Source organism: Carcharhinus amblyrhynchos, unplaced genomic scaffold (genome assembly GCF_965287045.1).
Source record: "Carcharhinus amblyrhynchos unplaced genomic scaffold, sCarAmb.v2.hapA scaffold_39, whole genome shotgun sequence".
NCBI lineage: Eukaryota > Metazoa > Chordata > Chondrichthyes > Carcharhiniformes > Carcharhinidae > Carcharhinus > Carcharhinus amblyrhynchos.
The window spans coordinates 8,142,342-8,156,192 of NW_027649780.1; the positions used below are offsets into that span (position 1 = coordinate 8,142,342).

General features: G+C 45.1%; 2 protein-coding genes across 2 annotated transcripts in view; one reads left to right on the top strand and one right to left on the bottom strand.

Annotated features, from left to right (window-relative positions):
• Positions 1 to 145: 145 nt before the first annotated feature.
• LOC145363718 (uncharacterized) lies at positions 146 to 3,524 on the top strand. Its single transcript, XM_080218958.1, has 2 exons — positions 146 to 689; positions 1,693 to 3,524. Exon 2 carries the CDS (start codon positions 2,050 to 2,052, stop codon positions 2,809 to 2,811), a length of 762 nt encoding a protein of 253 aa, XP_080075084.1. The 5' UTR covers positions 146 to 689; positions 1,693 to 2,049; the 3' UTR covers positions 2,812 to 3,524.
• A 562-nt stretch (positions 3,525 to 4,086) lies between these two features.
• Positions 4,087 to 13,851, bottom strand: part of LOC145363599 (uncharacterized) — a 55,826-nt gene continuing 46,061 nt past the window's right edge. Inside the window, 2 exon segments of the mRNA XM_080218783.1 lie at positions 4,087 to 7,485; positions 13,013 to 13,112. Coding sequence (XP_080074909.1) covers positions 5,864 to 7,485; positions 13,013 to 13,112 — 1,722 coding nt within the window. The 3' untranslated portion in view covers positions 4,087 to 5,863.

The window sequence follows — 13,851 nt, forward strand, 5'->3', positions numbered from 1 at the left end:
TGTTCCCCTCCCCCTCTTCGAGCCAAGGTTTCCAGACAAGCGGCTGGCGGCTCCGGCCAGAGAGAGAAGCCGCTCTTTGGCCTCCCCCCCTCCCCCCCGCCCTGCTCCGCGACCAGGGACTGCGCATGTCCAAGGAGATGAGGAAGCTGCGCATGTGCGGGACTGTGCCCTTCCTCTCTGACCTTCATGCTGAGATGTTGACCAATGGAAGGAGCTGGAGGACCGCAAGAACTCTGGTCCTCCAGCCAATCGGAGCGCGGGCTTTGTGTGAATGAAGATTGAGTATCAGAAAACCTAAAACTTGCTCCTGTCTCCAACATTTACGGTGGGCGGTCGAGGGGGCCGTCCATCCTGACTGTCTGCCCCTCTACCGCGGCTACGTTCGCGGCCAGGTGTCCCTGGAGACGGAGCATGCGGTGTCCACAGGCGCAGTTGAAGCCTTCGCGCTCGTTGGGCACCGCAGGGGCTGGGGTGCATTATTGACCCTAATAATCACATTATAATTTGATGTTTTTAAGTTTCCTTTGTACTTTGATTTTGTTCGGCCTGTTCCCCTCTCTTTTGGTGAGCTTCCCCTTTTACTTTGTCCTAATTTAATTTGAGTTTGTTTATTTGGTTTGACCTTAAAAGAGGCCAACATTTACAGTCAGGGAATGTAGATTTATTTCGCCTAAAAGAGGCCAACGTCTGTGAGTAAAACACTTTCTTTTCTCCCCCCTTTCCATTTCTTATTATTTCTAACTTTGTAATATATTACTGTAGCTACATTATATACATCCAGTCATAAAGTCATTGCAGCACAGAAGGAGTCTATTGGGTAACTTGAGTCACAGAATCCCTACAGTGCAGAAGGAGGCCTTTTGGCCCATCAAGTCTGCGCTGACTCTCCAACAGAGCATTCTTCCCAGGCCCTCTCCCGGATTTATGACAGAATTACCCCGCTAATCCCCCCAATCCACACATCCTGAGACACTATGTGGCAATTGAGCGTGGGCAATCAACCTAACCTGTATATCTGACAGACAGTAAGAAGTCTCACAATACCAGGTTAAAGTCCAACAGGTTTATTTGGTAGCAGAGATGTTCACCTGATGTGAGAATTCTTACTGTGCCCACCCCAGTCCAATGCAGACATCTCCACATCATGTTATGGACTGCAGATTGATTCTCTGTAGAACGAACCAATCAGTCCTATTCTATTTCTTTACCAACATTCCTCTGCAAGTTTTATTTTCTTTGAATGCCCGCCCAATTTCATTTTGAAATGATTGAACATTTTCAGTTCCACCATCTTCATAGGCAGCGAGTTCCAGATGAGATGCTGTCCCTACCTAAGTATAAATATTCCTCAAATCCCTGCTCTACTATTATTCAAATAATGTCCTGTTATATTACACTTTTATCCCGTATGAGAGACATCTGTCTGGTAGCCTGCATGGAGATTTTCAGCTCTGTGTCCAGGACAGGAAGCAGTGAGCATGGATCTGTCAATCTGCCTCAATCAGCACCTTCAGGAGAATTGAGAGGGTGAACATTAGACACAGCAGAGTGAGAATGGAGGGAGAGCGTGGAAGGAGATTTACAGCTTTTGGGGAATGAGAGAGGAAAGAATGTTACATAGAAACTAGAATTATCTGTTCTGTATTTCTATTCTGTACTGACACTGATGACTTGTGTAAATTCCTTTGACAGGGTATCAGAAGGTGAGGATTTACAGACAGAAATCTCAAATCAAACATCACATCAGCATCTGACAGAGTCACTCAATTCATCAGGACCTCAATATCATTGACCTTTGAATCTAGAAGGAGAAATGTTTCTCTGTTCTGTCTGCTTCAGAAGATTTTAAGCATCAGTGTGACTGGAAAAGCAGCAAAACAAACACACCCGAGTGAGAGTGTTCCAGTGCACTGTATGTGGAAAGAGCTTTAACCAGTTATACAGCCTGAAAATACATCACAACATTCACAGCGAGGAGAGACTGTACCTGTGTTCTGTGTGACATTTAACTGATTGTTTAACCTGGAGAGTCACAAGGACACCCGCACCATGGAGAAACCGTGGAAATGTGCGGACTGTGGGAAAGGATTCAGTTTTCCATCTCAGCTGGAAATTCATCAGCGCAGTCACTCTGGGGAGAGACCGTTCACCTGCTCTGTGTGTGGGAAGGGATACACTCAGATAATTGATTTACAGAGACACCAGCGAGTTCACACTGGGGAGAGGCCATTCACTTGCTCTGAGTGTGGGAAAGGATTCACTCGGTTATCCAGTCTGCAGAGACACCACCGATTTCACACTGGGGAGAGACCTTTCATCTGCTCTGTGTGTGGGAAGGGATTCACTCAGTTAGTTGATTTGCAGAGTCATCAGCGAGTTCACACTGGGGAGAGGCCGTTCACTTGCTCTGTGTGTGGGAAAGGATTCAGTGTGGCATCAGGTCTGCGGAGACACCAGTTAGTTCACACTGGGGAGAGGCCATTTACTTGCCCAGTGTGTGGGAAAGAATTCAGTCAGTTGCCCTACTTGCTGAGGCACAATGTCATTCACACCCAGGAGAGACCCTTTAAATGCTCTGACTGTGGGAAGGATTTCAAAAGCTCTCAGCTAATGATGTCCCACCAGCGCATTCACACTGAGGAGAGACCGTTCAGCTGCTCTCACTGCACAAAGAGATTCAGATCATCATCTGCCCTGCGGACACACCAGCGAGTTCACACTGGGGAGAGACCGTTCACCTGCACCGTGTGTGGGAAGGGATTCACTCAGTCATCCCGACTGCAGAAACACCAGCGAGTTCACAAGTCATAGAGTCATACAGTACAGAAGAGGCCTTTCAGCCCATCGAGTCTGCACTGACAAAACTATACTAAATTTGCACTAATCTATTTTCCAGCACTTGGCTGATGGTGTTTGAACTGTCAAAACATTCCAGTGCTCATCCATGAGCTTTTTAAAGGTTGTGAGGTTTCCTGCCTCTACTACCCTCCCCACCAGTGAATTCCAGACTCCCACCACCCTCTAGGTGAAAACATTTTTCTTCAAATTCCCCAAAACTTCCTGTCCCTCACCTTAAAATGATGCCACCTCATTATTGATGCTTCAAATAAGGGATACAGCTGCTTCCTATCCACCCTGTCCATATCCCTCATAATCCTATACACCTCAACCATGTCCCCCTCAGCCTTCTGGGGAGCCTCCTGTCGACACAGGCAGATACAAAGATGAAACCCAGCATCAACTCCAATTAATCACTACAGGCTTCGGACGCATGAGGAACAGAGTGTTTGAAGCTCAAGACTCAGATCCAGCACCAACTCATGGTCCACAGAGCAGCCGTGGTCTCTGCCCTCTTGTATCCATCAGAAACATGGGCAATGTACAGCACACACCTCAAATCCCTGGAATGTTGTTTCCGCAAAATCCTGCAAATCTACTGGCAGGATAGGCATACCAATGTGAGTGTTCTCTCCTTTACGGTTGAAGAATTTATCTATCCTTTGCCTTAGAAACATTCAACAAACACTGGCAGGGAATGCCACAGAAGGTGCTGGAGTGTAGCAACTAGTGGAATTTCAAAGTAACTTCACTGTAGTGTGAATGTAAGCCTTATTTGTGACTAATAAATAAACAAACTTTGCATGAAGAAGTTCCTCCTCAACTCAGTTCTAAATCTGTACCCCCTTATTTTGAGGCAATGCCCCCGAGTTCGAGTTTCACCTGCCAATTGAAACAACCTCCCTACTTCTATCTTATCTATTCTGATAATTTTATATATACTATATTCATAATTTTATATGTTTCTAGAAAAGCTCCTCTCATTCTTCTGAATTCCAATGAGTATAATTCCAGTCCACTCAGTCTCTCCTCATAAGCTGACCCTCTCAACTCTGATAGGAAGTTTAACCAAAGATCAATCCAACACCAGATTGGTCAGAATCATTTCACATCTCCCAAATTTTAAATAACCACGACAAATTAAAACTCTCACTCTCACATGTGTGAATTGTATCCAGATTAAAATTCCCACATGTTAAGTAAAAAATCCTGGAATCAGGTCTCTGGCCAGTAAATATGGCTCCAGGCTCATAACTTTTGAAAAAAAAGCTTTATTAATTACACTTTTTTTTGAAAATCTGTTTGATTTAAATCACAGACAGAAATCCTCAAAGCTTGAAGCAATCAACCCACAAATATCATCCATACACAAGCAGAGAAACTTAGCATGTGCTTTACAAGAATGACCAAAATGAATTCCTTCAGCGTTCTTGTGGTTCTGTTTTTAAACTTCAAGAAATACCTTTAATTAAAGACTCAAGATAAATCCCCAGAAAGATAAACCTTAACAAATGTAGCCCAAAACAATGATAAAACACATCTACAAACATCCACATAAACAAATGAAACATACAGGTTCTCACAGCTCGTAAATATCAAACAATGAATCCTCAGCATTCTCTCTCACAGCTATAGCTTCTTAAAGCTACGGAACACTAAAAGCTCACAACTCCTTGATTAAAATAAGATACAAGATGCTTAGTTCTCCTTTATTATAACTCAAACTTTTTTTTGTTCCATCTAATGGTAGGATTAGAACCATTAGAATCTACTCTCAGAGATCCGCTTTTCAGTCCAGTGCTACTTGGAGTATACTGTCAATTTACTGACTATCAGGTCACAAGTCCCTCACAAATTTACGATAAAATAATTGATATGATGCCTGAGAATGTTTCTTAACTTCTCAACTAACTACCCACCGCTGTTTGATGATTGGTCAGACCCCCTTTTTACAGATTCAGGTTCTCAGCCACTAAACTGGAATAAGCTTAATTCTAATTCATTCTGAGTAAATATTCTCACCCGGTCCTCTGTTTTGGGGCCTTGCTAAGCAACTTTAACAGTCCGTGATTGCAGAAACTGAGCAGTCACAGGAAGGTGGTCAAGATAGTCCAGTCCCACAATGCTTCACATTCAATCTGCAGTCCTTCAATTATAACAGAATATGTGGCTGTATGTAGCTGCCTCGGCCATGGTCAACCCCAACACTGCCTTCTTGAACTGCTACAATGCCTGAGGGGTAGGTACACCCACAGTGCTGTTAATGGGGGATTTCCAGCGACACATTCCTGACTTTAACTAGAATGTAGGTGGATACCAGATTGATATTTTCCATTCGACCACACCCCAGGTGAGTTATCCTAGTTCCGTTATTGTCCAGGACAATATATTCACAATATCTTTAAAACAGAAATTCAACATTCCCATTTGATTTCAGGTATTAACGTATTCTGTTAGTTTGTTCTTTATTGTCGACGTCAGACTGGGGTTGTTTCCCTTGGAGCAAAGGAAATTGAGGGGAGATTTGATAGAGGTGGGCAAGATACTGACAGGTTTAGATAAGGTGGACAGAGATAAGCTGTTCCAATTAGCTGATGAGATAAGGACGATGGGGTCACAGATTTGACGTTTTGGGTCAGAGATGCATGGGGGATGTGAGGAAGAATATTTTGAAGCCATGAATGGTAATGATCTGGAACTGGCTGTCTACGAGGGTGGAGGAAGTGGAGACAATAAATAATTTCAAAGGAAATTGGATGGGCATTTTGGAGGGTTTCAGACAGAAATGCTGACTAAATATCTCTGACCTTCCTAACACCCTCTCACTCTGTGATTCTTGTGAAATTTGAAACCAGGTATTCGCAACAAGACTCAAAGAGCATCAGCCCACTGGAGGCAAAGTTGTGAGACCGGCCAGTCCAGCAGAAAGAAACTCTCCCCATTGATCAGCTGTGAGAATGAACAAAATGCAGTCCTGGATGTAACTGAGAGCTGAAACAGTAACAGCAGAATCCAACCCTGAGTATCACTCGTGAACTTGTTGGTGTCTCAGCAGCTGGGATGAAATTCTGAATCCCTTCCCACACTGAGAGCAGATGAATGGCCTCTCCCCAGTGTGAACTCGCTGGTGTATCAGCAGTCTGGATGAGTCAGTGAATCTCTTTCCACACTGAGAGCAGGGGAATGGTCTCTCCCCAGTGTGAACTCGCTGGTGTGTCAGCAGTCTGGATGAGTCAGTGAATCTCTTCCCACACTGAGAGCAGGTGAATGGTCTCTCCCCAGTGTGAACTCGCTGGTGTATTTGCAAGTGGGATGACACAGCGAATCCCTTTCCACACTGAGATCAGGTGAATGACCTCTCCCCAGTGTGAACTCGCTGGTGTGTCTGCAGATTGGATGACTGAATGAATCCCTTCCCACACTGAGGGCAGGTGAACGGCCTCTCCCCAGTGTGAACTCGCTGGTGTATCTGCAAAGTGGATAACTGAATGAATCCCTTTCCACACTGAGAGCAGGTGAACGGTCTCTCTCCAGTGTGAACTCGCTGATGTGCCCGCAGGCTGGATGAGTCAGTGAATCTCTTCTCACACTGAGAGCAGGTGAACGGCTTCTCCCCAGTATGAACTCGATGGTGTGCCCGCAGGCTGGATGCCTGAGTGAATCGCTTCCCACACTGAGAGCAGGTGAATGGCCTCTCCCCAGTGTGAATTCGCTGGTGTCTCTGCAAAGTGGATAACACAGTGAATCCTTTTCCACACTGAGAGCAGGTGAAAGGTCTCTCTCCAGTGTGAACTCGCTGGTGTGTCCGCAAATTGGATAACTGGTTGAATCCCTTCCCACACCGAGAGCAGGTGAACGGCCTCTCTCCAGTGTGAATTCGCTGGTGTGTTCGCAGATTGGATAACTTGTTGAATCCCTTCCCACACCGAGAGCAGGTGAATGGCCTCTCTCCAGTGTGAACTCGCTGGTGTGTTTGCAAAGTGGATAACACAGTGAATCCCTTTCCACATTGAGAGCAGGTGAATGGCCTCTCCCCAGTGTGAACTCGCTGGTGTCTCTGCAGGCTGGATGAGTCAGTGAATCTCTTCCCACACTGAGAGCAGGGAAACGGCTTCTCCCCAGTGTGAACTTGCTGGTGTCTCCGCATATTTGATAACAGAGTGAATCCCTCCCCACACTGAGAGCAGGTGAACGGTCTCTCCCCACTGTGAATTCGCTGGTGTCTCTGCAAAGTGGATAACACAGTGAATCCCTTTCCACACTGAGAGCAGGTAAATGGCCTCTCCCCAGTGTGAACTCGCTGGTGTGTCTGCAGATTGGATAACTGGTTGAATCCCTTCCCACACTGAGAGCAGGTGAACGGTCTCTCCCCACTGTGAATTCGCTGGTGTCTCTGCAAAGTGGATAACACAGTGAATCCCTTTCCACACTGAGAGCAGGTGAACGGTCTCTCCCCAGAGTGAACTCGCTGATGTGACTGCAGGTGTGGGAACTGAATGAATCCCTCCCCACACTGAGGGCAGATGAAAGGCCTCTCCCCAGTGTGGCTGCGCCGATGAGCTTCCAGCAGGGAAGGGGCTCTGTATCTCTTCCCACAGTCTGCACATTTCCATGGTTTCTCCATGATGCAGGTATCTTTGCCTCTCCCTTGGGTGGACAATCAGTTGAAGCCTTGTCCACCCACAGAACACGTGTACAGTCTCTCTGTGAATGGTGTGATATTTATTCAGGCTGTGTAACTGGTTAAAGCTCTTCAGTGGAAGTGTGTTGATGCTTTTCCAGTCACACTGATGTTTGAAATCTTTTCAAATCTCCTTCCAGATTCAATGGTCGATGATATTCAGGTTCCAAGGAATATGACTCTGCCAGATTTAGGCGTGACGTTTGAGATTTTAGCCTGCGATTCCTCTTTCAATATCCTGTAAAACAAGTTGGCACAAGTCATCAGTGTCAGTACAGGGTCACAATTCAGAACAGACAATTCCATTTTCTATGGAACATTTTTCTCTCTCATTCTCCAAAAGCTGTAAATCTCCATCCCTCACACTCTCCCTCCATTCTCACTCTGCTGTATGTATTATTCACCCTCCCAATTCTCCTGAAGTTGATGATTGAGGCCGATTGACAGATCCACGCGCACTGCTTCCCGTCCTGGATGTGGAGGTGCCGGTGTTGGACTGGGGTAAACACCGTAAGAAGTCTCACAACACCAGGTTAAAGTCCAACAGCTTTATTTGGTAGCAAACGTCACTAGCTGAAAATCTCCATGCAGGCTGCTAGACAGAGCTCTGCCCATATGACTGGACTAAAAACGTGTGGAATATACAGACTGGATTCACTTCCTTACCCTTCAGATGCTGCAAGTCCCCAATTTCCCCCAGAATGAGGAAAGAAATGGAAAGGGGGAAACATTGATTTCCTCCCAGATGTTGCCCAGAGGAGGAAATTTCCTCTGAAGCTCATTGACCAACTTCCGCGTTGTGACGTCACAATCGAGTGCTGCCTGAATCAGCCAATAGGAATCACTCTGCTACGCGGTGACGTCTCCCGGTTCTAGTGCGCAGGCCCGGGATCCCCTCCCCTCCCCCTGTCCCTCTTCGAGCCAAGTTTTCCAGACAAGCGGCTGGCGGCTCCGGCCAGAGCGAGAAGCCGCTCGGTGATGTCCCCCTCCCCGGGACTGCGCATGTCCAAGAGAGAGGGGAAGCTGCGCATGTGCGGAGGTAGTCCCAACCTTCATGCTGAGGTCTTGACCAATGGGAAGAGTTGGAGGACCGGAAGGACTCTTGTCTTCCAGCCAATCAAAGCGCGGGCTTTGTGTGAATGACGATTGAGCTTCAGACAGAATCAAACTTCCTCTTGTTTCCAACATCTGTGAGTAAAACACTTTCTTCTCTCCCTCTTTCCATTCCTTTTCTCATTCTGGGGGAAACTGGGGACTTGCAGCAACTGAAGGGAAAGGAAGTGAATCCAGTCTGTACATTCCACACATTGTCAGTCCAGTCATATGGGCATAGCTCTGTCTGGCAGCCTGCATGGAGAGTGTCAGTTCCCTGTGTCCAGGACAGGAAGCAGTGAGCATGGATCTGTCAATCAACCTCAATCCGCACCTTCAGGAGAATTGGGAGAGTGAATTTAGATACAGCAGAGTGAGAATAGAGGGAGAGTGTGTGGGATGGAGATTTATAGCTTTGGGGGAATGATGTTAGGTGAGTATACCATGAAAAAAGGTTTTTTTAAATCATGCTGCTTATTGATTGAGCGATGTTATTACAGGGTGGAGCTAAGCAGTGGCAGTCAGGTGATAGGACTTTCAGTTTTGTTTGTGGCAATAAGGTGATCGGGGTTTTTTCCTTCAGGTTTTTAGTTTTGTTTTGGAAAGCAATTTAGCAGCAAGCTAAGAAGCAGCCTCTTTGCCTGTTTTTTCTGTTTGTTTGGTTCTGCCTTAAAGAAACTGGGGTTTAGGGAAACAGATTTGACTACAATCACTTCTAAGTTTCTTCCCAAGGGATTTTCAGCATTCAACCCAGGAGGCTGGATACATGTAACAAGTGGGCATTAATCTATGCTGTAGTGTGCTTATTAGGAGGATTTTGTGTATTGTATGTTGGCTTTGGTTCAAACACTTTAGAGATATCCCTTAAGATTATATTGTGGTTGTTGTGTTTCTTGTTTGCGATTATTAAAAGTTCTTGCTAATTGTCTTGCTATGCATGTCAACAATATTCTTAATTAAACTTTTGTTTTTGATAAAAGCTCCTCGAGGGTCAGTTGAATCACACCTGAAGTGAAACCTCTCATGTTCATCCTAGCCAAATTCAACATAAAATGTTACAGGTCAGGCGAGCTTCATAGAACACCTTGAAGTATCCGACTTTTACAATGAAAAAAGAATTTTCCATTGAAACTAAAATTGTCTGTTCTGAATTTCTCTCCTGCACCAACAATGATGACTTTTGTAAATTCCTTTTACAGGATATCGGAGGGTGACGATTTACAGTTAGAAATCTCAAACCAAACATCACCTAAAGATCTGACAGTCACTCAATTCACTGGGACGTGTATATAATCAATCTTTGAATCAAGAAAACTTTTCTGTTCTGTCTGCTTCAGAAGATTTTAAACATCATTGTGACAAGAAAAGCACCGAGACGCACACACACCGGAGTGAGAGTGTTCCAGTACATCGAGTGTGGAGAGAGTTTTAACCAGGAGAGTCACAACGACCCCCACACCATGGAGAAACCATGGAAATGTGGGCACTGTGGGAAGGGATTCTGGTTTCCATCTGAGCTGGAAACTCATCAACGCAGTCACACTGGGGAGAAACCTTTCACCTGCTCTGTGTGTGGGAAGGGATTCACTCAGTTACCCGGCCTGCTGAGTCACAATCTCACTCACACCAATGAGAGACCCTTTAAATGCTCTGATTGTGGGAGTGGCTTCAAAAACTCACAGGATCTGATGTCCCACCAGCGCATTCACACTGAGGAGAGACCGTTCAGCTGCTCTCACTGCACAAAGAGATTTAAATGGTCATCCAGCCTGCAGAGACACCAGCGGGTTCACACTGGGGAGAGGCCATTCACCTGCTCTGTGTGTGGGAAGGGATTCACTCAGTTATCTGACCTGTGGACACACCAGAGGATTCACACTGGAGAGAGGCCGTTCACTTGCTCTGACTGTGGGAAAGGATTCACTCACTCAACCATTCTGCAGAGACACCAGCGAGTTCACACCGGGGAGAAACCATTCACCTGCTCGCAGTGTGGGAAGGGATTCGCTACTTCATCCAACCTGCTGAGTCACAATCTCACTCACAGCAATGAGAGACCCTTTAAATGTTCTGACTGTGGGAGTGGCTTCAAAAGTGCTGCGGATTTGATGTCCCACCAGCGAGTTCACACTGAGGAGAGACCCTTCAGCTGCTCTCACTGCACAAAGAGATTTAAATGGTCGTCCAGCCTGAGGACACACCAGCGAGTTCACACTGGGGAGAGGCCGTTCATCTGTCCAGTGTGTGGGAAGGGATTCACTCAGTTATCCGACCTGCAGACACACCAGCGGGTTCACACTGGGGAGAAGCCGTACAACTGCTCTGTGTGTCAAAAGGGATTCAGTCAGTTATCCAACCTGCAGAGACACCAGCGAGTTCACACTGGGGAGAGGCCATTCACTTGCTCTGACTGTGGGAAAGGATTCACTCACTCAACCATTCTGCGGAGACACCTGCGAGTTCACACCGGGGAGAGACCGTTCACCTGCTCTGACTGTGGGAAAGGATTCACTCAGTTAGGCAGCCTGCAGAGACACCAGCGAATTCACACTGGGGAGAGGCCGTTCATCTGCAGTGTGTGTGACAAGGGATTCAGACATTCCAATGCCCTGAAGAGACACCAGCAAGTTCACACGGGGAAGAGAGCATTCACCTGCTCTCAGTGTGGGAAGCAATTCAGTACATCATCCAACCTGCGGGGACACCAGCGAGTTCATACTGGGGAGAGGCCATTCACCTGCTCTGTATGCAGAAAAGGATTCCCTCAGTTATCCAACTTGCAGAGACACCAGCGAGTTCACAAGAGAAAGGAAAAAATCCTAGTAGGTTAGAGAAGATTTTAAACCATTAGGTATTTAAGGCACTGATTGAACTACCAGCACTGAGTTAAATGACTCTAAATCAGACTTGTAAGCTCCACACACATGTGAATGCAGTAGGAGATTAAAACAAGTGATTATGATTTAAATGCATATTCTGATATTTTAAACATATTAACTGTATTGTTAAAGTGATTGTGCGCTTTAGCCAAGAGCAAGTTGTGCAAAGGCCTGATGGTACAGGGACTTTCAGAAAGAGGAATCAATGAAACCTCAGAATGTTCTTACCAACGGGAATTGCAGGCAGTAAGGTTCTCAGGGCTCCTTATGAACACAGTTATTCTCTATCTAGATAAGACACGAGAACGTACATTAGTCTGATGTGGCCAGTGACATGAAGAAAATGGTGGAAAAATTAACTTTGACCTTAACATCTGAGGTTGCTAAGCAGTAGAGGAAGTTGAGTCACTGATACGGGGAGGAAACATCCAGATTCAATGAATAACTAACATGTCAGAGGGTATAATGCAATTATCTGAAGTATGTTACACAAGTCATTAATGATTTAAGTATATTGAAGATTGATTCAAAGTTAATGACAGGCGGGAGAATTTGATAAGAAAAATGTATAATTGATTTATCTTAAACTGTATTCGTTGAAGTTTATTGGAGATGTCAGGCTGCTTTACCTCTGGAGAGGCCTCGGACTCTTTTATTTGACCAGCTAAGCGCAGAAGAGATTATCAAAGGTACGTCTTTAAATTGGGAAAATGGCTTTTGTGAGTCTTTGTATTCGCTGAAGTTTCGGCGATGCCCGGCCACCTCGTAAACCCCACTAACGGAGGGTTGGAGGGTTTCTTTCTGTTGGACTGGCCTGTCATGTGACTTTGCTTCCAGTGGGCTGATGCTCTTTGAGCCTGGGAGAGCACATTCCCACTGAAATGATTCACAAAAGCTGATGAAGAACATTTATTTTATCCTGGATAGTAAACAGTGTTTTTCCTACCCCTGCAGCTAGATTTAAAATAAATGCAGGAAAAATTGGAAAATTGCAGCAGGTTTGACAGAATCTGTGGAGAGAAAAACAGAAGAAGTACTTTGTTATTATTCAAAATTAAGAGAGTGACCGACATAATAATTGGTTGGAGGCCCATTTCCCACTGAGTTCTCCAGCACCTTCCTGTCTCTGTATTACTGCAATGCCCAGGGCAGTTTTCCAACTGGGGCGCAGGCCTCGTTATTCTCGGCTAAATTCAGCCCTCAGCTCCATCGCCTGGCTGTCATTGACACGAGCAACAGAGAGACAGAAAGGTGCCCCAGGGTCAAATTGAAAGTCGAAACTCGGGGCCTTAAATTAATTATTAGGATCGCTGAAATGATCAATAATTTAAAGAAATGAATTTAAACCCATTGAGAAAATGAAAGAATCACAAGACAAAACTTCACGTTTTATGAATTTTACTCCGACACACTGGAAGCAACAATGAGTAAACACTTTTTGTAGAAGCCTAAGCTGTAAAATTGGACTTTGCCTTTTTACTCTTAACGCACTCAAATATCCCACTCAGTGGTTATGTTTTACTCTGCCTTGGAATGTTGATGCTCAAGTCTCCAAGAATGAGTCCGGCAAGGTGACTCCCCAAGAGTGTATTTCCACTGTTTTCCTTTTCCAGTCTGGCAACCTTTAGTCCCAGAACTGAATTTCACAGTGATGGTTTTAACACAAGCAAGGTGAATCTTCCAGCCTTGTTTCACAATTCTCAGGAAATTGCGACCAACATTCGACAATGGAGCAGAAGTTGGCCATTTGGCCCTTTGAGTCTGTTCCTACCATTTATTGAGATCACAGCTGATCTGTTTGTGTTGCATTCCACACTGTCATTCTACAGAGAAACTTTAGATTCCCTTATCCAACAAAAGTTGGTATAAAGGCAAAATTCTGCTGCTGCTGGAACCTGAAACAAAAACAGAAAATGCTGGACAATCTCAGCAAGTCTGACAGCATCTATAGAGCGGGAATAGAGACAACATTTTGAGTCAGGATGATTCTTTGTCAGAGATGAATACAAGGAAAATTGGGCAAAATTTATCCTGTGAGGGTCGAGAATTGGGAAACAATCTATTAAACCTCCTCTGAACCACTTTCAATGCATTTGTATCATTTCTTAAATAGGAGACAAAGCTGCAGCCAGTATTCAAGATGCAGTCTCAGCAACGTCCTGTAGAACCAAAGCAGAACATCTTTACTTCTATGTTCAATTTCTCTCATAATAAAGGATAGCATTACATTTGTAAGAACTTTAATTTATTTGAACTAAGATTCATGGGGGTTCTCTTGTTTACAATCATCTCCCCAATTGTAAATCACACCACGTTCCAGTGACATAACCATATGGCCAGACAGAACAATTTAAATGGTGA